General features: G+C 36.9%; 5 protein-coding genes across 5 annotated transcripts; 1 reads left to right on the top strand and 4 right to left on the bottom strand.

Moving 5' to 3' along the window:
* LOC140791159 (6-phosphofructo-2-kinase/fructose-2,6-bisphosphatase-like) lies at positions 1-9,205 on the bottom strand. The gene is made up of 23 exons (XM_073141573.1): positions 8,874-9,205; positions 8,722-8,785; positions 8,336-8,634; positions 7,327-7,494; positions 6,858-7,067; positions 6,335-6,427; positions 5,712-5,810; positions 5,575-5,604; positions 5,302-5,355; positions 5,004-5,057; positions 4,852-4,929; positions 4,211-4,302; positions 4,080-4,137; positions 3,919-3,993; positions 3,641-3,688; positions 3,436-3,533; positions 2,440-2,515; positions 1,355-1,417; positions 1,154-1,245; positions 705-773; positions 489-552; positions 348-413; positions 1-221 (listed from the first exon to the last, which is right to left on the bottom strand). The coding sequence occupies exons 1-23, from the start codon at positions 9,039-9,041 to the stop codon at positions 144-146; spliced, it is 2,196 nt and encodes a 731-aa protein (XP_072997674.1). The 5' UTR covers positions 9,042-9,205; the 3' UTR covers positions 1-143.
* A 697-nt stretch (positions 9,206-9,902) lies between these two features.
* On the bottom strand, positions 9,903-14,625 carry LOC140790041 (transcription factor bHLH140). Its single transcript, XM_073139947.1, has 9 exons — positions 14,315-14,625; positions 14,101-14,163; positions 13,648-13,850; positions 13,415-13,539; positions 12,145-13,094; positions 11,129-11,455; positions 10,715-11,054; positions 10,466-10,636; positions 9,903-10,362 (listed from the first exon to the last, which is right to left on the bottom strand). Exons 3-9 carry the CDS (start codon positions 13,712-13,714, stop codon positions 10,027-10,029), a joined length of 2,316 nt encoding a protein of 771 aa, XP_072996048.1. The 5' UTR covers positions 13,715-13,850; positions 14,101-14,163; positions 14,315-14,625; the 3' UTR covers positions 9,903-10,026.
* LOC140790042 (putative calcium-binding protein CML19) lies at positions 14,267-14,805 on the top strand. The gene has a single exon (XM_073139948.1). It carries the CDS (start codon positions 14,298-14,300, stop codon positions 14,706-14,708), a length of 411 nt encoding a protein of 136 aa, XP_072996049.1. The 5' UTR covers positions 14,267-14,297; the 3' UTR covers positions 14,709-14,805.
* An 851-nt stretch (positions 14,806-15,656) lies between these two features.
* Positions 15,657-17,238, bottom strand: LOC140790183 (uncharacterized). Its single transcript, XM_073140146.1, has 2 exons — positions 17,086-17,238; positions 15,657-16,444 (listed from the first exon to the last, which is right to left on the bottom strand). Exons 1-2 carry the CDS (start codon positions 17,125-17,127, stop codon positions 15,818-15,820), a joined length of 669 nt encoding a protein of 222 aa, XP_072996247.1. The 5' UTR covers positions 17,128-17,238; the 3' UTR covers positions 15,657-15,817.
* A 266-nt stretch (positions 17,239-17,504) lies between these two features.
* LOC140791533 (dnaJ protein ERDJ3A) lies at positions 17,505-21,708 on the bottom strand. The gene is made up of 7 exons (XM_073142151.1): positions 21,464-21,708; positions 20,572-20,627; positions 20,373-20,446; positions 19,211-19,740; positions 18,733-19,074; positions 18,108-18,464; positions 17,505-18,005 (listed from the first exon to the last, which is right to left on the bottom strand). The coding sequence occupies exons 1-7, from the start codon at positions 21,557-21,559 to the stop codon at positions 17,718-17,720; spliced, it is 1,743 nt and encodes a 580-aa protein (XP_072998252.1). The 5' UTR covers positions 21,560-21,708; the 3' UTR covers positions 17,505-17,717.
* Between the last annotated feature and the right edge of the window lie 476 nt (positions 21,709-22,184).

The following is a 22,184-nucleotide window of genomic DNA, read 5'->3' on the forward strand; positions in this document are numbered from 1 at the left end:
TTTGAAAGAAAAGAAACTAGGCATTTTTATCAGTTCAGAAGTATCACTACATAAAGTGAGTGGAGATTGGAGAGGCTTAACTTTCAAGCCTGCCTCCACATAAAAATAGTGACAAAGTGAACAATTACATTAGAACGGAAAACTTAATCCATGAGTTTGTATCTTTTCTCTTGAACACCAGTTACACCCATCTGTATCTCAATTATAGTATGGAGTGGAACCTACATAAGCATAAAAGAGCATCACCTTAGTCTATGATAATTTATTAATGCGAGTAAAAGTGTACTTAAAATTCTGAAAGACAACCAGCAAACAGACTTAGCAATAGTTAATACTATAAGACTTACCTCAATGTGAGGAATTTCTTTCAAGGGTCTGTCAGCAAAATATGCATATAGTGCTCTTAAGACAGCCTACAACACCATTTAGTTAAGATACTAATTTCTCTATTGATTTTTTAAGTCATTAATGAGATTGATGCAAATTACCTGGTGAGCTATGACTACTACTGGTGCACGCTGCCGTTCAAGCTCAATTATTACGGGTTCTAATCTGGATGGAAAAAAAAAAATCATATCAATATCTTATGTTCAATAAGCACAGTGGTCTTAAATAGCAAAATATGAACTGATTGATGAGAACAAATTTCAACTGAGTCAACTATGTCTGTAATTTAACTGATTAAAGCCCCACAAATGTCGAACCTTTGAATGACATCTAGGTAAGATTCTCCACGGGGATAGCGATATCTCAGCTTGTCCTTCTTGCGTGATCTGCATTCAGGCCAAGAAAGAAGAATTCTCAAGTGGACGACATATGCCAAATAGTATAAAAACAAGGGATACTGATTTCAAGGGAAAGGAAAAAGGACTTGCATAAACAAGCAATTTTGTAGAAATGCAAATCTCCCAAGGATTGCCATATATTATAGAAGGCATCTTTTTAATTAAGTTTAGCTTGACATTAACTTGTTCAGAGTTCACACTTCCCAAATTTTGTATACTGAATATTTGAATGCATAAGCTGCACAATTTAGTCAGATAAAAAGGAAGTAAGGTTTGATAGTAAATAATTGGATAATATGTGCAGAGATCATCTTTTGCATTTCAAAGTGATATAAAGCAATCAACGAGCCAGCGATTTCAATACATACTCATATTCCTCAGGCATATTTTTCTTTATCTCTTCATATGTCATGCCATCACATACTCCAGCATATATCTCGTCAAGAGCACGCCATTGTATCTAAAAGAATGCAGGGAAATTCCCAAAACATCACATCAACTATATCAGAACAAGAACAGCTGTTAAAAGACTTGCTGTTGCTCTCTGGTTAAGCATTAAATAAATCAACCTTTGGAAATCCAACAATTGGACTAGCAGACAGTATTGTTCTCTGGAGAGTGCTGGTCCATATCTATGCCATCCATGCAACAAACAATTAATGAAATGTCAGAAATTTATCCAAGTAACTATAAGAAGAATTATTCCAAGTTATCAATTAATGAAAGGATTTTATAGAATCATAGCATTTGCGGTAACAGACATAGAAAGCCTTGTTAACTACAAGTTAATACAGTTTTGAACTCTTTGTATATATAGCCATTTGACTTATTATGATCTATGACACTAATTTCCTTCTCTAAATTTTATGACTACTTTATAGAATTATAACGAACTCTACAGCAGTAGAAATTAGTAGAGTGTAGCCGGCATCAATGAATGTGGTGTAAACTGTAGACTTGATGCTTCATTAAGAAGCCTCCAGATCATATTATTTCAAGTTCTCAAATTTCATAATTGATTAAACTACAACTAATTTTCTGGATCCTAAGTTAACATTCTCTCTATGGTAAAGACAGTCTATATAAGATTAAAGAAAGAAGGGATTTTAATATAATTTCTACTGAAAACTTTCAAAATATTACAATTGCCACCACATTCTTTAAAAGAACATAATTGCGATTGAAATCTTTTAACTCTTTCATAACTGCCATTATGGTTCGTTTTTTATAAAATTTTCTTAGAATATTCAAATAGCTAGTTGTTAAAATTAAAAAATACATATAAATAAGTAACATACCTTCATTCTTGAAGTTCAGAGTATAATATATTGAATATTATTGATTACTAATTTTTTTCTTACAAAAAGAAAAAAAAATTCTTGTACTATGATATCAGTAACATTATGCAGCCTTACAATCATTTCAAGCAATTATGCAAGGGAAAGATAGCCTTTTGTTAGTATAAGTTCAGTCTTAACCATCATTTTAAGAAATTTATATTTTGAAAGTTTTCAAGGTCAATTATGTAAACATTCCAAAAATGAAATGTTAAAATTTGTCCCCAAGACAAACAACATAACAAGAAATGCTCTACAGTATTTATAACAGAATTTCTGTATCAGAGCATGCCCAAGATCAATGTAGAGATTCTTACAGAGGCAGTCCTCTCATATTTCAGTCGCTTCTCTACAAAGTTGGCAAGTTTCTTTGCAAAAAGGTCCCCAGCTTCACTGTATAAGTTACATTCATTGCTTATAATTAGTGATGAAATCACAATAATATATGACTATATGTTTAATTAACTTTTAAATACTCCACATGTCTCTTAGTTTCTTTACTGATCATGAAATGTTACAACTAAAATTCTCAAAGAAGATAGTATCTGCTACATTGACATTTTTATATATATGGATAAGTCATCCTTCTCCAAGGAGTGAAACATAATCCTGTATAGCTACTTGAAATCTTAGGGAAAGACATGAACACTTCTAAAGGCTTATCAATTTTAAAGCTATGCCGGATCTAGTGATGACCCTTTGGATTCATAGACTTGTCAAAACTGTCTGGGTAGAAAATTTTGAGAAAACATTGAACCATTGAAAAATAAGGTTTTAGAAGAAGCAATACTGAGAAAAAAACACTATGAAAATCTACTGATGAATTAAAAAAAAAAAACAAAAAGGAAATATATGATTGCCTTTTACTCAGCCATAAAGAAGTTCACTTCCTGAATTATGAAGAAAAAGAACTTTTAGCTCCATTATTTCAAAGGAAACTGCAATTAACTCTGTCCAACATAGAGTACGGTACTTTGAAATAGAAATGGGAGAAAAATCGACCATGTCTGTTAGTTGATGAACTGAGCAAAGAAGACTTCATGTCCGATCCATATTAAATAGAACAAGGCCAGTAATTGACATTATTGCTAGGGTAGTTTCATCCAAATGGTCATAGAATTTAATGCATCTTTGAAACAAAGAAATTTGAATGCATTGCAAAATACAGCTACACCTGCACTTGTCCCAGAATAAGATAAAAACACCATGCCAAGTACCATTTCTCAACGGCTATAAAAACTTACTGCATTTGATGCAACACGCATGTGAACAAGTAAAGTAGATGAATAATACAAAATAAAGATAGAATAAACCTCAAAACCGTATCGCCACCAATTCTTCCTCTAACATTATCGAGACTCTCACCATGTCTAGTAAGCAGAATAGGACGAGGCGTAAGATGAGTATTCACCTGCAATGACATTTTCTCAGAAGGAGATATGCATCATGTTTTGCAAGATATGATCTTTTCATATGATATATAGAGATCATTTTATTAAAAGAGTTTCAGAAGCATACCAAGAAAAAAACAATTCGTCCCGGAAGATAACCGCTAATATTGTTGACCTGAATAAGCACAAGAAAAAAAAAAGGAACTTAAGAATTTATGTATTGACACTTACGGGATTTACATTGACAGTTTATGAGATAGAGAAATGAAGGTACTAAATACAAACTTTTTCTTACCTAAAAAATGTTTTACATTATTTATACATAATATATCTAGACCAAGATTATAACGCTGACTTGAACAATCTAGCTGTTTTAGAAACTATAAGAATGGAAGGCCAACTTACTTGTAACTGCCCCCCTTGACCAGTGACCATGTCGATCATTTTAATATATGAGCCCTCCTCTACAGGCTCATAAACCTGTAGAAGAACATATATTTAATTATAGATCGAAGAAACATTAGAACCTCAAGAAACCTACCTCGCATGTAAAGCTAATTTAGGACCTTTTCATAATTGGCCAGTCTCTCCTTGAAGTCCCTCAGTCCAGCTTCAAAATCTGGCCTGCAATATCAGCATCAAGTATTGCATTCACTAGGCATTGTAGATGAAACAGCTGACTGAAAAATATACTCACTCTTCCGCATAATCAGGACTTTGTTGGATTTTTAGACGTATATTTCTTTCAATTATGCGTTCATCATTACATATTGTTTCCAAGAATATGATCTGTAAGTTAAACAAGAAATGCATATGTTAAGGACCAGACAATCTGCAGCATCAAGACGTTTTTAAATGTTAATCAAAGTTAATAATGAATGCATGTGTAATAATTTGGAGTGAAGAAAAGTCTATTTGTACTTGGATATTACCCTTTCAATCATCAAGCCTGATAGTACTACTTCATCCCATCCTTAAAGCCCCAACAGAATAATTCAAGGGTTGCATATGAAATTCCAAATGCAAAGTGAATATTTTAGGTTAAGATGTCAAATGCAACTGTTAAGAAAATCAAATATCTATATCTAGAATACAATGGGAAAACTCAAGGTTCGCTTACTGATCGATTGACAGGCACACACACTGCACGTACTTAATGGCAATAGAAGGCTAAAGATATACTGTTATTAAAATGGCCTAAAAACATTAGTCAACTAACATCCGGTTGATGGGTTGTGGCAAACCACTGAGAGGAAGATGAAAAAAAAAAAAAAAAATATATATATATATATATAAATAAATAAATAAAAGATTATACTGCAGAAGATTAACGGTCACCTTGCAGTTTCCTTCAGCCATTTTCATCAGCATATTTCGACGTTCTCTTGTGCTGTTTGTTGCATCAAATATACCAACCTATCGCAAAATGCAAGCTAAATCAGTGGTCTAAATCATATTTCCAGCACAGTTGTTATAGCACACATCTGTACCTGACCTCCTTCCTGCATCCATGCAAGCATATCATCCATTGCTAAGGCTGCTACCTGTCAATGAGCAAAATGAGGGAAAATAACAGAGATATTGCAAGTTTATGTTAAAACAACAGGCTTTCCCATGTAAGAGAAAAAACAGTTCAACTGTTACTATTTATAAACTAGAATAATAAAAAAAATGAAAAATACAGATTCACTCATGCATGCAACCAGATGAAATAATTACAATCTTGAATACATAGTTATATACTATTCTGAAGTTTTACATAATTAGTGATAACCATTATAATCCTACCTCATTACGAGCCTCTATGCCTTCTTGATTATCTGCACGGAAAAAATCTGCAGACTGTACAACAGAAGTTTTACTTGTTAGAGCACTCAGAGGAAGAACTAAGATAAAAAAACAGCCCTAGAATACTGCCACAGAAGAATTCCTACATAAAATCAAGATGACAGGCATGGCACAAGCAGGAGATTATAATAATCAGATAATAAAGTCCAGTATAAGAAGAAATTATAATAAGTTACAACAATAAAAATATAGCTAAGGAGACAGTTATAATACCTGATTTGCTCCATGCTTGAGACGGCGATACTGTATATCAAATTTCAAGTATCACCGAATTAGCAAGTAGTGTAAATCACGTACAGCTAAGCGTTTATTTTCTGTTGCTGTGAAGCATGATGTAAGTGAAGATTCACCTTGCCAACATTGAAATGTTTGGTTTCATGACCTAACCATCGAAGATATCTTGTAAGCTTAGCTGCAGTGAAGGTTTTACCTCGAGCTGGCAAACCAACCTATAACATAAGCCACAAATTTATGAAAAAGTGTGTTTTGTCATTTTCACTTGCGCAAAGGAAAAAGATACTGTATATGTTCAACAGCAGGATGGGGAAAATCTGCTCAGGAGCACAAATAACTGAGAATAAATAAAATAACTACAATTCCAAGAAATTAAGGAACACAGAATGACAGCAGTGATAGCCATGTGCCAACAGCATGACTAACTAAAAGGGATTCTGTCACCCTTCTATAGGTCTAGAAGTGATGGATTTGCAGGAAATTTCAAGCTTAAATATATAACTTCTGGACTCCAGTCAATTAAACACCTATTTGGTTTGCAGGCTATAGCAATATCATAATTTGCTTTTAGGAACTATAGAAGCATGGTTTAATGTATAATTTATCCACATCACAGGTGGTCATTGCATGCAATTTGGAACATTCAGTTATTGTAATAGTAGTCACATATATTTCTTGCTTGAAGCAGCACACAGCATAATAGAGAAATATGTCAAATGAGAAGTGAGATTTAAATTACCAGCACAATGGCCAACTTTCGATCCTCCTTTGGTCCATACATCTGATCAGCTACAGCTGCTGCTGCCACAGCCCCTACTGCTGCTGGCATTGCCTTGTAACATATAAAACAATAAAAGGAATGTAAGAGTCACAACTCAATTATAGATAAATATCTGATTAACTATTACATGATAGAATTACAAAAGACTACAACTTGTCATACAAGAAATAAAGAAAATAAAAAAAAATATTTAAATATTGTGAAGTGCAATGGCATTTGCAGTCCAGCAAACTTCAATTATCCACTTAGGCAACTGTAAAAATCATGTTGCATGTTGGGGCAAAAGTAAGAGATAAAATAGATTAATGAATTATTATTGCCTAGTTGAAGTTAAAACAGTTTTACAGAGTACAAAAGAAGAGGAATAAAATTAGCCATCAACACTTTAGGAATCAATGTATCAACAAAGAATGCAGAGGTTTGTAGTACATTTTGCCATAGTGATAAATAAATAGAAATGCCTCATCCAGCTTGCACAAACCTTTGCTTCAGAGTCCAATTTGAGATCATTTGTAAAGCCACTTGCACTAGCTGATTTTGCTAGCCTAGGAGAGCCAACACCTCTATCAACAACGAGCCCCTTTTGACCATCTTGTTTTTGCAGCGGTGAAAATGTACCAACTGATTTTGACTCAACTGCACCAGAAGCTGGAAAGACTTTCGAAGGATCTGTTACTGTGACCTCAATATCCTGCAGCATAAACAACAGATCATGTTACAACCTCTGTCAAGTTGTCATCTCTTTTCTGTTTGTGGCACACCGAAGCATCATCTAGTAAGCTCGCAATAGAATTGTGCTCAGAGAACCTAGGAACTCAAGCTGTCAAAGAAGCTCAAGATGGATATCTTCATAAACAGGGAATTAAGACTCCCAAAATATTCAATTCCAATTAAATAAGAGATGTGAACTATAAATAAATCAAAGAGCTCATAGTAAATTCTGTTAATACCTTCCTAATGTTAGCATTGTTGACATCATTTTTCAAGGAAATCCCACGTGGAAAAAAGGATCTTGGATTTTCAGTCAGATTAGCTGCATAAACAACATTGGAACTGGTTGCTGGTGCCGGAACAACATACTTCTCTAAATCAAGCTCCAAAGTAGCAGCAGAGCCATTCTATTGGAAGAAATAAGGTACACCAATGAGAAACTTGGCAGTTGGAAGACAAACATATGTATAATATGATGAAACATGATAACTACTGATATTGATTGGTCAAAAATAAGTTTATTTTGTATATGGCAAGTCCAAATGAATGCTCTTTGTGAGGAACAATGAGAAGTTACTGCTTTTTCTCATTCATCAATAATTGGTCAGGCATTTCTTATTCACTTAGATTTTCTCTGTGGTATAAATTGCCGGAAGCACAAGGTTAGGTTGTTTGATGATTACATGATAAATGTACTGAGTGCAACAACATGAATTAGTCAATAGACTCAATACATAGCCATTACTTTCCTAGACAAAGTTGTCAGAGTGGACATAATTTGTGGGTCAAGTGTTTCATGTTGCTGCCAGTATAAACCATTTATATTATTGTTGCATGTCACTTTTTGAGTAGATTCTTGCAGTTAAGAAGATTTTAAGAAATGTTTCTTCTGCTATCAAATCATTTTGAAGGGTAATGGCACCCAACATGATCTTCAAAATGAAATAGGTGTCCTCACCAGATTAAGCCACTCAGCCAAGCCGAAACATACTGAAGACAGTAAGCATTATCACACAAGATTCTAGTATTACTTTCTCTCCTAAATCTGACATGTATTATAAACAGCAAGCTTGTTTGACACTTTGACTACAAAAATTCTGCAAAATTCCCTATATTCTTTCCAAAAAAAATTTGCAGGGCCCGTTTATGTCCATTATTATTCCACAGAAACCAGTCATTAGTTTCTAGTTAATTGGGCTATGTCAAAGAAGCTTCATATTAGATTCATATTGGTAATCAACTCCAAACCTCATCTCCTGCATCAGATGCCACATTTATACTGACATCTGGAATCCCACGCACAACTGATGGCTGGAGATTATCCTGATACGCCCTCCAACTCGCTGCAAGATCAAACGGGGACACAATGTCCGCCTTAATAAACACCCTGCACTCAAGCAAATCCTCGTCTCCATTTAACTTAAACAATGCCATCCTCGAATCCCCCTCTAGCGTCCCCCCGGTGAGCAACCGGCTGGGCCCCTCCTCCACCACGCACGGCAAATTGTTATACTTGGGCTTCAACAAGAACTTGAAATCGAACGTTTCTACACAAAAATCAAGCAAACAACCAAACCCCAGTTATCAAAATCCAACCTTGAGAACAATGGGGAATCCAAGAAGCGAGATATTACCATGATCCGGGGGAACGACGAAGCTGATCTCCCACATCGACGCCGACTCCCTCTCCAATGATAGCTACAGAGATCACCAAACATAGTTCGTTAGAAATTTCAAGAGAAGAGGCAAATTTGAATAGGGGAAGGCAAGAACCGAGATGGATTACAGCTTTGGAAGGATCCCAAGAGCCAATCAATGGAACAGAGCCGTAGACGTGGGGGACAAGTTCGCCCTTGATCCGAAAGTTCGCCATCTTGAGCGAGACGAAGAGCTGGCCCCCGCCTTCTCTTCCGCCATGGGAGCTATCCGAATTCCTGGACGAGCTCGCTCCCATCGCCGAAACCCTCTTAGGGCTTTCTACCGGATAAAAGAGATAAAGATCGGATAGGAATTAGCTCATGCGAATAATAGAAAAGCTTGGGAAGCTACGGGTGTGGTTTGCAACAGCGAAGTGGGTGATAGGGAGGTGGGAGAGATGCAGATGCGAGGGAGAAGTGGAGGTGGTCTCGAGGCTGTAGTCGGGATATAAAAAATCAAAAAGACGGCGGTAAACGGATACGTGGCGGCATATTGTGGGCCGACACGTGTGGAGGTGGGAAGTTCTTCCCACCGAGCGGTCCGATCCAATGAATTCCCGCCACGTATTGGGCGGAGAAAACTCCTGCACCCCAGGATGCAGATTTGAACGACGAGGATCGTGAAGAGTGTTCGCCAATTTCGAGTCGCAGATTCCGACAAGTTGTGATTGTTTTTAAGGTTTAGTACAAAGAGGACGGTTTGCTATAATAAAAGATGTATGGTTTCGATCCAAACTTGTATTTAGTGGACTTAAACACCCATTATACAAAGACTAGAAAGTATAATTAACTAGACAATGCACAAACACCAACCATGAATGACGAATACTATGGAATAAAATTGCTCGATAGACTATGATATCTCAACTTCCTGTTGAAATAATTCTTGTTTCTTGTGGAAGAACAGAAACAAAATCAAACTTGTCTTTGATTTACCTGCAAGATAATAAGCTCGCCAATTGAAGTAAAATAAGTGCAAGTCACAAGGTATACCGAAACTACGATAGAGAGAGATGGCTTGTTAAATCTTCTAATGAAAGCTAAGCTTGTAAAAGAAATGCAACACATCAAGATATAGCAAAGTGCATCAGATAACACGAATTGAGGTTCATGAAATATGATAAAAGAGCCAATAGTTTTTTTTTCCTTTGACGTTAAGATTTAGAGTAAATCATCCATTTGAGGAATCAAAATCCAAAATTACAACAAAGCAAAGCTGCTACCAGATGGCATACAAAATCCTTATGTTTCATCAGTACTTTTCGCTGAAGCTGATAGGAGTCGGCCATTTTGAAGGAGGTGAGAGGGGAAGGAAGCTTGACAATTGGCAATATGAGTCTTAAGCCTTGGGATATTAGGATGTGCACTCCTACAGCGGTGGCAACGCAACTCCATCGACAACAACTTTTCATCGTCGTTTACCTTAGCTGCTCCATGCTGATTGATTTCCTCCATTGCATCAATAGAATCACGGAAAAAGACAGTATTAAAAGAATTCCAATGTTTCTTGTTTTTCAAGTGGTTCGAGTTAAAATCCTGGCTTATGACATGAAGATGGAGTTGCCGCATGGATGGAACCTGTAGGATGGTCACAACAGATCAACAGAAAATGATTATAAAAGGCTTAAAGCAAAAAAGTAAAACGGAGACTAACTGACTGGTATGATAAAGATGTACGCACCGAATGATAGCCAAGTCTAAATATTAGAGAAGCATCCTCGCTTAAGAATTTCTGAGCCCACCTCACTCCAGCAGAATGCATCCTCCTTAACAATGGAACGTGTTCTTTCTTTGCATCGGCAATACTGTCAAGACCATGCAATCTCGATAACACAAGAATATGCTTTTTAGCCTGCATACAAGAGGAGCTTCTTGAGATGCTAGACAGATAGATTGTAGCAAGATATACAATAGTTCACAGACACCAAACCTTGGGATAAAGGTCATTCACAACAAGAAATTCATCTGATATATCCATAACAGTATCTTTGTGCTTCTCTGGGTGCATGGCAATCTCATGAAGAGCTAGGGCCCAAGAACCCCAAGTTTTTTTAGTACTGTCGACAGTCCTCTTAGCCTTGGTCGTACTTGATAAGCTCTCAGCATCCTCACTGGAGTTTGATGTTTCAAATCTAACTTTAGATTGCGGTCCTCCGTATTGGTGATGCTGATTGCTAAATTTGTCCTTAACATCCAAACTGGATAAAATTCCTTTGTACTTTTTGGTCTTCTCGAAATCATGAGAGCTCTCTCGCTTGACTTTCAGATCGCTGAGTGGAAAATGATCATCAGTAATCCCTTCAAAAAGAACAGCATAGGCCTCAGAACACCCAGATCTACATACCTGCTGCTTTCCTTCTTTATATCAGTCCTTGTGATGGACGCAAAGTTCTCAAAGAGCGAAAGATATGCATCACGAAGAACTTTGCTGCCTTTAACATAGTCATTTTTCAGACAGTTTGGTCTTTGTGGATTCATGTTAGGTCCAAGAACATGTATTACATGAGTGACCCCTTCTCTTTGATACAGGGGAGATGTTGAAGGTAGAGGAACAGCAACAGAGTTTCCAGGAATCAAAGTTTCAGCTTGCTCCTTTGTTACAGCTTCCAATGCTTCTCCTGCTGCATTGAATATTGCTGCATTAACCCCTCCCCCTCCAGGCCTCAATCGCCTGCATGAAACACCATTCCTTGATGTTGGCACCACTTCCTGGTTTTCTGAACTATATGATGGTTACAGGCTTACAGCATTTCTCATTTCTTAGATTGATCAAAGAAAGGTTATAATTGTATAAGTGTCACAAGATAATACAAACAGGAAGCATTGAGTGCATGCTCAAGGCAAAAGTTTTAAGATACCCATTTACATCACATGGTAGTCTACAAGGCTAACAATGTTATATGGTTGACCCCCAATCCCCACCAAAATACAAGTTTCTGAACAAGCAAACAAAATTAAACAAGATAATTGGCTACGGAAAATTGATTCGAGCACTCTTAGCCAAACAACTAGTACTTCTACAAACAAGCATCAATTGAAACTGCAGAACAAGTTGCAGACATATCGCACTTGTGTAATTACCATATGAGCCATCATTAATATAATGTGCACTGCATCAGCTATGTCTCCATTATTTTCTCCAAGACCATGATCACAATGACCTATGCTTCTTTTCTGCAATTTAAGATTTTAATACCATGACCTTGTTCCCGATGAGGTGATGACCTTGTTTCACTGTTATACTCGTGTCAATATTTTACAGTTCTAAGAAATTACTTAGCTCTAGAATGGTAAGATTATACTTTAGTTACTTTTTTTAAACATTAACAATCAGAAGAGTAAACCTTTAGAAAATCTCACCAGTTAGTAGCATTGGCAATTACATTACAGCGTAACTTTCCTTTTGAGTGCAATTGAGTTATATCTCCCACAAAGGTGAAAAATTTGCTGGAGTCAATATTTTTCTTTGCAGCCTTTTCTCTAACCAAAGACAAAATATGTGATTTGTGACTCAGGTCCACAAGAACGAGTCTGACATTATCAACTTTTTGCAAGAAATCAGCAACTGACTCTACTATAATATTGGATGCCTTCTCATGGTCGAATTGAAAATCTGATGTAGAAATAGATGGAAATGCCAATGTATGAGCACCAGCGACAGAACCATTTTCCCATGGAGTTTGGCCTTTCTGTTCTTTCCTATCCTCATTCATCTCCTTTTCAAAATCCATAGAGCAGGGACTGTCTTCAGAACTTTCTTGTCTTGAAACAGAATTATGCAAATGAATTTCATCGGATGTCCTGTTACTTCTTCCAGATGTCTCTGTTCCTGGGGCATCTACCTTCTTTAGAAACTTCATTATACCAAGTTGGACTTTGGCTTCCTTACTCTTCTGGCCAAAAACCCCAGAAGCAAGGTGATCCGAAGGTCCTAATGCACAATATGTATTGACAGCATCTTTAACATCATCATCATTCTGACAAAATGTAATCCGAGAGAATCCTTCACTTAGCTTCGGGAGCTCCTTCTTCTGTAGCATCCGGTTGACAACAGCAGCAGCTCTTCCACCTTGCAGGTTCCCCTCATGCCCAGTTCGCTTCACTGACCGAGAAATACAAACCTTAGCAGGAAGATCAAGAACTACTGCATGAACATCTGCTCTCTCTCCGCCAATCTTTACAAAATCAGCACGCTGCTCCAGTTCTAAGTTGCATCTGTCTATGAGAACACTTTTACCATTACTCAACGCATCAGATGCAGCCTTTAAGCACTGCTGCTTTGTTCCAGCTTTCCCGTTCGCGATTGTATCCTGCAAATCAGATGATTATTAATGCAGCATCATTTAGATACCCTAAACGAAAACAATCAAATAAATACTTGCCTCATACTAAATTTTTCAAAGACTTTCAATATGATCAAAATCTACTTAAAACTTTACTGAATTCCTATACGTGTATTGCATGCTCTAAAAAACAGCCAATGTCATTCCCAATTACTTTAGAAAGATTAGCACGAACATTACCTTAAATGCAAAAAGCCCTCGTATCCTTGTCACAACCAAACATAAATAACAATCAATATTGAAAAAAAAAAGATCTTTTAGGGGGGAAAAGAAAATTCGAGATGAACCTGGCAAACGCGGACCCAAGCGCGGCGAGCCGCGCTCATGACGGCGTTGCAGAAGGTGGTCTTACCGCTTCCAGGTGGGCCCACCAGAATCACCACGACGCGGCGATTCTCAGCCTTCCGATCTCCTGTGCGTGAATCACGATGAGAGAGAGAGAGACTGAGAGGAGAAGGGATGCCCTAAGACTAAGAGCAAGCAATTGTAACTAAGGAAACAGTAGAGGAATTAGATATGCCTTCGATTTGGGCGCGAGAGGAAGAGGCGATCTCCTCTTCCATTTCTCCCGAGCGAGCTACGTCCATGGCGGTGACGAAGAGCGGAGAAAGAAGACACTCGATAGTGTGCGAGTCTTTTGCACACGGTAAGACATAGTGTGGTAGAGCTAGAAGATCTTATCTTAGCCGTCCGTCCAATTGACATCCGTGCATCCTATATGATCTGATATTGGCCGTTCATTTCAAAAAAAAAAATTTAAAAATATTTGTGGCTTCTGGGAATCGAACTCAGGTCTGGACTAGATCATATTATTTTCATAACAAAATTCAAGACTAGATCAAATATATTCTTTGTTAACAAACTTGAGCCATATCCATTCTTTGACCAAGTGTTCATCGAAAGTGGCTTAGAAAAGAACAAGTCCAGATCTCTAGATTCTTTAATCTAACAAAGAAATCATACAATAATATACCTTTATACGATTTGGTCAGTCTTCGTCATGCAAATTATGACCATTCCAACCATCACCACGTCTCTATATATGGCATCAAAATATCAAAGTTAGCATGGTTTTAATCGCCTACTAGCTTTCATATTACTGCAATTAACTTCTCATCTTTAATGGCTAAGTCGCCAGCTTCTCATGTAAAGATCACTGAACGTAGCAAAATGGAACGAATCTTTACGCGGTTCGACGCGGACGGTGATGGGAAGATCTCGGCGGCAGAGCTCCGACGTGTCGTGAAGACCGTCGGCGAGGAGTTGACCGCCGACGACGCCGAGGCTGCGGTGAAGTCGGCGGATTCGGACGGCGACGGGCTCTTGGATTTGGAGGATTTTGTTAGGTTGGTAGGAGTTCTGGAAGGGGGGGATGAGGAGGAGAGGGAGTTGAGGGAGGCATTTGGGATGTATGAGATGGAAGGAGAGGGATGTATCACTGCTAAGAGCTTGAAACGTATGCTGAGTCGTTTGGGTACGTCCGAGAAGTTGGAGGAGTGCATGGTTATGATAGAAAAGTTTGATCTTAATGGGGATGGGGTGCTTAGCTTTGAGGAGTTTAAGTATATGATGATGCTTTGAATGCTATCTTAGAATTCTTAGATGCTTAGGATTGTTAAAGATAATTGTGTCTATGTGTATAAGATTCTCCTTTTCTTTATTTCTTTATTTTGAGAAAGTGGTTGTGTGTAAGATTCAATTTGTTGACTTAGTTCATTCTTTTTTTCCTGTTGTAGATGACATTTATTCTTCTTTAAAATATAATAATAATAATAATAATAATAAAGAGATTAATTATATTTTACTCTCTCATGGTTTAGCTTAATTTCACAAAATTTTATGTACTTTTAACTTAAGTATTTATTTTTTTTACTAAAATATAATAATTATTTTTATCATATTTGACTATGTACGTCGAATTTGAAAATTTTTTATTATAAACAAATTTGTTTAAAATATTTAAAATAATATAAATCGAATTTTAAATAACGAAAATATACATCTGTTATTATATTCATCATATCTTTGTCATTTAAAATTTAACTAATATTATTTTAGATGTATCAGAACACTTATTCAACTATTTACAACTTCGTTTCTGATCAAAATATACATCAGCTTCTAATTTAGTTAAATATGAAGAAAAAAAATAAAGATTCTATTTTAGTCAACATTGTAGGGCAGTTAAGTGTAAAATGTTTTAGTTAAAAGTGCATAAGGTTTTGTAAAATTGAGGCAAAAAACATGGAGATAAAGTGTAATTTTTCTTTAAAAACAACCTAATTTGTATTCTCTGATCAATGATCAGTCTTGATCATCAGATTCAGTATCAGAATAAAGAAGACAGATATATTTTTTCCCCTAGATGAGTCCAGGAAATACAAGTCTTAATAATATAGAAGGGAAAAGGGAAAAAGAATCTAATAAATTGCATCAGAAGATCTGCCAAAAAAACGGCTGTAAACTGTAAAGATTAACAAATTCCACACCTTTTTTTTTCATTTGAATAAAAGTAAACAAGAGTGTAAGTTATTTCAAACAAACTACTCATTTCTTTGCATCTCAAAAAACAACAATGTGTACAGACAAAATCTGCTAAGCAATATTACAACAGATACCTGTTTGTTCTCCTTATAATCTGCCTCGCAATAAATTATTAGAAGAGGCAGCTTCTCATCAGGCTACTCCAACTAATACTCATTAAAATGAATTGCACCAAGTTTCCAGACAATATATGTCGTTCCAAACATGATCGTGCTGATGAGAACGACGGATAACACGATGAGCAGTATATCAGAACCAACCGGCAGATCAAACGTCCACCCTGCCTTTGGCATCCCTCGCTTGCTATCATCTAATAAATTTGTGGGAGCTTCTGGGAGGCCAGATCGCTTCTTACCTTTGTCACTCTCCCTAAGTGCATCTAAAACTTTACTCCCAAATACAGATTTCGATGGCTTTGACTCTGCATACTTACTGAGAACTCGCGCGGCCCTTACTTTTTCCCTTGCTGTCAAAGGCGACCTCTTTGGCGCGAGTTCCGTCACTTGAGGAGAATTTCCATTCACACCGAGCTCAATATTAGCTGATTGAAGTTGGTTATCATCTCCTGCATTTTTTACAGTCGAAGAGTCTGAAGTTGATTCTGCATCAGCTTTATTACTATCTATTGCCAAGGGAATCTTTGTGTTCTTCCTTGAACCACAAAAAGGCGACGAGAGAGGCTTACAAAAGCTTGTCCTGTGAATGGTGTGTCTTACTCCAATTGAGGATTGACTATGACCTGCAGAAACTCTTGAAATACTTCTGAGATTCATCTGCAACAGTAAGTTTTGAGTTAAAAGAGGCCATCTTTGTATTAGCAACATTTTTTGAGAACGAAGTGTACAGTCAAGTAGCCAACAACAAGAACAACAGATCACTTCTCCAATTAAGTTTTACCAGGAAGAAAATAAATACAAACTACAACCATCATAGATTCTCAGGGCATAAAACTCCATCCTCGTGCCAATTTTAGATTCATAGTTACCTCCAACCCAGATTATATCAATTTTCTAACATCAATCCATATGAATTATTTGTTCCAGAAGAGTAAGCATATAATTGAAGAAATCCATCATGTTGTTTTATACTTTTATTCTTCATCAAATAAGGAGCAAGTACGTAGCTATTTTAGCATTTATATAACACAAAATGAAGGATAATTGCTCGCACGCAGCACCCTTTTTTTTTTTTTTTTTTTTTTTTTGTTGGATGAAAAGATCACAGCTTTAAGTTCAAAGAAGAGAAATAAAAAAGAACAACTTCAACATCCTATTCAATTAATCCTCCCATTTGCCAACCTTTGACGAAAAGAAAATTCTAGGAAAGCACCGAGAGAAAGAAAAAGAATCTAAATTTCCAAAACAAACGGGGCAAAAAGAGAAGAGAGGAGAGCGACGAGGCATAGAGAACTCACAGCGGCGCCGATTTCCCAAAGGGAATTTATCGAGGTGGCCATTTCCCAATCATCTGCTGGCCAAGAAAAGAAGGGGGAAAGAGAGCTCGCTCGGGTTAATGGGATAGCCTTCTTGAGGCCATCACACAAATTGGGAGTGCTGCAATTACTAATACGCCCTCGATAATTCTGAGGGAGTTTTACTATAAAACCCCCTCAAACTTCTTCATTGCTTTTATTGGTCCCTTAGGCAGGTCTATAATTTTCTTTCTATCAGAGATTGAATTTGTTGGGCCAAAAATTAAAAGAGAAGAGAAGCAAATGAAACACTTCCATGAATATTATCGTAAAACTAAAAATATTTTTTTATTAAAGTTGTTCTAAATTAAGAGAAAGTAAATTTCATCTCAAAAGCATCAAAAAGTAAAAGTAGAGAAGTATAGACAGAAACAATTTCATTATCACTGCAAAGCTCAATGAAGAGTACATATTTCACAACCACCTCCTTAAGCCTCATTTTAGTTCTCATTCTATACAAAAACCCGTATGTGGCAACTAGCCTTACTACTTCTATCATTCTTTCCTTCTGTAAGGACAGTCAGGAAACTGTGAACAAAGACCACAAGCATTCTCAGCATTGTGTATAATTAAGGTCACCTAACAATAGGTTTTTGTCTGACATTGGAGAACTTTATATCCCCATTTAATACCGAACCTACGAATTTCTCAGCTTCTTCCATGGTCACTTCATCTGTGAAAGCGGCAAACTTTCCTCTGCGAGGCTTGTAGGCGACCAGAAACTTGTCAGAGGACTTGTAACCGGATCTTTCAAATGAGGAGAGAAATGCCGACTGTTTGCTTGCATCCAACAAAGCGTACGAGATTGAATTCCCAGAGTTCGGGTCTTGGTGCTGTTGCCTTACCAGAGTCTTCTGAGAAATCTGAATGCCAAACATCAAGAAAATGACATCATTAGTATTGATCACCATAAAATGGTAAGAAGAATATAAGAACAACTTGAGAACAAAAATGGATATACTAACCGCAGACAAAACTGTTTCTAGTTTTTGTTTTGCCTCAGATGATCTAAAGACACCTATAATGCATACAGCAGTCTTCTCTCCGCATATATAATCAAAATTTTCAGCTGTGAGAAAAGGAACATTAGCCCCTGACTGTTCGGACTGCGATGATTTCTTGGCTTGGCGTGAAGTTGCTCTCTTATTTTTCTTCTCAAAACTTTCAAGCAAAGAGCTCAGCTCATTGATACCAGATTTCAAATCTTTCACAGCAATTCCTGCTCGCAGAACCTGTACCTCCCCATCTACAGTCCTACCGACTACAGCTGGAAGGTCCTTCACACCCAATTTCTTCAGCAAAGGATGTGATATATCATGAACCTACAAAAATGCATAATAATTGTTACTGCATTGCAAAATTGGTACTTTATCCGAGGGCTGTAAAGACTTCAACTCTACAAAACTGAATGTACAAATCAAATTCATGAAAGAAATATGAATTCGACACTATTTGATCTGGGATCTGTTTTCACCCAGTATGCAGCATGTTGAAAGAAAACTTTTAATTCACTCAAAGAATGTTTCATTTACGCTTTATTTCTTCCATTACAAATAAAGAATGGTTATAAAAAGCATCAGAGAAACTTACCTTTGCATCATAAAATATGAACTTCTTGTAGTACAATCCACTAACAGTGCGCCACATCACCGGTGTATCCTTCTTAGTTGAGAGCAGGAGTACTTGAGGAAGATCTTTTATGGTCCTAGAGGGAAAATCAAATTGCGTGGCATCTATTCTTTTAGAAAACCTTGGCAGGTGATCCTGACAGAAGATCTTCAGGCTCTTAGAATCATGGTTTCCAGTATATTCAACCAAAGATCCCTTTTCACTGGATATATATGAATAGATGAATAGGCGAGCTGATTTGGCAGATGATATTCCAGCTTCCCGACAAAGAGCTTTCTCGGTTAAGCAGTTTACCCTACCAGCCTGCAATGGACCACAATGCTATTCAATAATTGCACTCCTGGCTAGGCCATTCTATTTATAACAATAGCACCACAACATATTTCACAGAATCAAAAGATGGATGGATGATCACAAACGTATAGAGAAAATCACATACCTTTATTGCTCCGTCCAATGAACTGACAACATCCTCCACAATGGTTTCTAATATTTGGTATCCTTTTGCAGCAGGTGTAAAGAATAACAAAAGCCAAGTCATCCCTTGATCACTTATATGCTTGTTGAAAAATTGTGATTTAATATCTTTGAGGCTTGCAGGACTATCAGATCTAGAGTTAGGTCCACCAAAGTTACTAAATCCACTATTTTGACTTCCACCCTTCATCGCACCACCAAAAATGTTTGAAAATATATCACCAAAACTGAAGCCAAATGGGTTTCCACTACCAGTAGAGTCACCACCAAAGGAGAAAGAAAATGTTTTGCTATTGCCCTGACCATCCATTGTCTGCCATCCCTCGGAATCAGAGGTGAAGTAACTACTCCCAGGCCTCCCACCAGCATGGCTAAAGTAAGAATATCCTTCATGATTCCCAAAGTTTCCGCCGCCAAATCCTGGGTTTCCCTTCTCATCTCCGTATAGATCGTAATTCTTTTTCTTCTCTTCATCTGACAGGATTTCATATGCTGAAAAGAAAGGGAAAGTTCAGAGCTTTAAAGGAAAACAATTGGAAATAAAAATCGTAAACCATGCAAGGAACAGACTATAGGGAGATGCTCAACCTTGACAGTAAAACAAAAACAGCATGCCGCTCTTCCTACTGGTAATAAATTGAAGTAAATCTTCGGAGAAATTTAAGTGCAAGGATATGTGACAAATAGAATAGAGATCATGAGACTTAATAATTCAAATGCAATAAAAATAAACCCAGGATCCCACATGGCCTCCTGTTGAGAAGGAGCAAAGGTTGGAAATTCAGTAGCTAGCATACGCATCCTACAAAGGAATGATGGGAAATGACAATCAACAATTGCTCGACTTCTACAATGAATAGATTAAATGACCATGATGCCAAAGGCAACAAGCTCAAACATAGACATTCATAACTCCAGGAAAGGTTATGAAAAAAAAAAATCTGCATCCTTGAGTAACAAGATAGAATGAAAATGGTTCACACAGTCACAGAGACATCTTAATAGAAGTCATGAAACAGAAATAAAACGTGAGCTTAGCTAAGTAGCATCATAAAATTTCAAAACTTTATGCTGCATAGAAAATTCAATATTTGATGTTCTCGCACTAAAGTTGGACAAGCTACCATTGTTTATCTCTGCGAATTTCTCCTGCGCACCCTTATTTTTGTTCTTATCAGGATGATACTGAAGAGAGAGCCTGCAATGTAGTACAGCAGCGAAAGTAAAACTATGAGAACAAATTGGATCAGTACAAAACAAAGTCTGAGCAAACAAAATGTTCTCACTAGTCAATAATCAATACAAAAGAATGTTACAGCATACTTGTGAAAAGCTTTCTGAATGTCACGCTGACTCGCATTTTTGTCAACCCCAAGAACCTGGAGGAGAAAATGAAGATTATAACAATTGCATTACCAAGTTAAAAATGGCAAGTCGCGCATAATAATAATTTAGTGCAGTGTAATTGGGCAGTGAGGGGCTGGTGAAAAGGAGGGGAAATGACACAGCAAAAAATAAATTAATTAGAAACCAATAGAGGAGAAAACAAAAAAGAAATAGAAAATCAAAAGCATCATTTTCATAAAGAGTCTCTAGTAGTAAGTCAGGAAAAACCCTTCCACCTCCATGACCAATGAAATGAGCTGTAGTTGTACCGAAATCCTTCAACTAGAATCATACGCAGTCCAGTTACTTGGTTTCAATTTTCTAAAAAATCTCGACTTTTGTGCTTGGTTAAATATACACAATATATTTGAAAATTAAACACTATAATTCATCAAAGTAATAATCTGAAATGTAAAAAAGTTACCTCCTTTTCATTTGATTAGTTCTTGGGCTGGCCAATTTCTTTGAATCGGCCTAGATGTGGGGTTGTCCCAGAGGCTAATAAATTTGCCCACCCAATCAACATTCGACCATTATATTAGGAAAACAATGTGCAGTAGAATATATTAAATAAATAAAAAATCAAATGTTTAGGGCCCTAATTTCTAGCTTAGAATTTTTGATTTACTGCTGCACAATAAATGCATGGTATTCTTCATTCTAAGTAATAAGCCCCGCCAGGTATCAAGATCATGACTTTCCTACTCATTCTGCCCACATATTGCTTCCCCGTTCTATTTAAGCAAATCATGTAACGATAATTCGCATCCTCAATTCAAGAATTGGAACATTTCTAAACACACGCACCGAATTCGAGAATATTTCGTACCTTGTAAGGATCTAGGGTTTTGGCTTCGCCAGGGAACAGGAGCAGCGGAAATAAGAGAAGCGCCGGCAATAGGAGCCGGCAAACCATGGTCACCATTGACGCTATCCTCGAGAGCGGACTCCGATCTCTCTATTCTTACTGTCACGAGAGAAAATGAAAATGGAGAGGCTTTTATTTGTTTCCAGTTCCGCGCCGGTTTTTAGAAGAGCGTGCGTTTCGCGGAGTCGAGAATCGGGATGCTTCGCGAGTCGGGACACGTGGCGCAGTCGCCTGCTTCCAACGAATTCAACCAATAGGATTGCAGCATATACAATTTCAAGCCTTGAGCCTTGTCATGGATGCCAATCTAAGTTGATAAAACTATTTCTATAAAATATTTCACAATCTACAACAACACACGACATTTTAAGATAAAAGAACTAAAGCAAAGATCTCACAAAAGATTTGAAGTTTGGATCCCATCATGCAACTCCAATTTAATGGGAAAAAAAAGATCATATGATCTACCAACCTGATGCTTAAACACTATTATATTTACTGCATCTATGTCTAAGAATAAATATTATATAAACAAGTAGTAAGAACATCAAAATTCCAAGACTATCATTCATGTTTACATGCAACGGTATAATTATGACTGAAATTAATTAAATACTAAAATAAAATTAGTTAAAAGTTAGTAGACAGTCATCTAAATAGGGCAGGGCCCATATGAGTTTAG

The sequence above is a fragment of the Typha latifolia genome, chromosome 6 (assembly GCF_019914945.1).
Source record: "Typha latifolia isolate L0001 chromosome 6, TyphaL0001v2, whole genome shotgun sequence".
Taxonomy (NCBI): domain Eukaryota; kingdom Viridiplantae; phylum Streptophyta; class Magnoliopsida; order Poales; family Typhaceae; genus Typha; species Typha latifolia.

Excerpts from the sequence above, each read along its gene's own strand:
- LOC140791159 (XM_073141573.1), bottom strand. The coding sequence starts at position 9,041 with ATGGGAGCGAGCTCGTCCAGGAATTCGGATAGCTCCCATGGCGGAAGA. Across the intron at positions 8,635-8,721 it reads CGTCGTTCCCCCGGATCATG|AAACGTTCGATTTCAAGTTC; the intron begins GTAATATCTCGC and ends ATTTTTGTGTAG. Across the intron at positions 3,994-4,079 it reads GACTGGCCAATTATGAAAAG|GTTTATGAGCCTGTAGAGGA; the intron begins GTCCTAAATTAG and ends GTTCTTCTACAG.
- LOC140790042 (XM_073139948.1), top strand. The coding sequence starts at position 14,298 with ATGGAACGAATCTTTACGCGGTTCGACGCGGACGGTGATGGGAAGATC.
- LOC140790183 (XM_073140146.1), bottom strand. The coding sequence starts at position 17,127 with ATGGCCACCTCGATAAATTCCCTTTGGGAAATCGGCGCCGCT. Across the intron at positions 16,445-17,085 it reads TTTGGGAAATCGGCGCCGCT|ATGAATCTCAGAAGTATTTC; the intron begins GTGAGTTCTCTA and ends TTACTGTTGCAG.
- LOC140790041 (XM_073139947.1), bottom strand. The coding sequence starts at position 13,714 with ATGGACGTAGCTCGCTCGGGAGAAATGGAAGAGGAGATCGCCTCTTCC. Across the intron at positions 13,540-13,647 it reads CTCTCGCGCCCAAATCGAAG|GAGATCGGAAGGCTGAGAAT; the intron begins GCATATCTAATT and ends ATTCACGCACAG. Across the intron at positions 10,637-10,714 it reads TGAATGACCTTTATCCCAAG|GCTAAAAAGCATATTCTTGT; the intron begins GTTTGGTGTCTG and ends TCTTGTATGCAG.
- LOC140791533 (XM_073142151.1), bottom strand. The coding sequence starts at position 21,559 with ATGGTGACCATGGTTTGCCGGCTCCTATTGCCGGCGCTTCTCTTATTT. Across the intron at positions 20,628-21,463 it reads AAACCCTAGATCCTTACAAG|GTTCTTGGGGTTGACAAAAA; the intron begins GTACGAAATATT and ends TTTCTCCTCCAG. Across the intron at positions 19,741-20,372 it reads ATTCGCAGAGATAAACAATG|CATATGAAATCCTGTCAGAT; the intron begins GTAGCTTGTCCA and ends CTTTCTTTTCAG.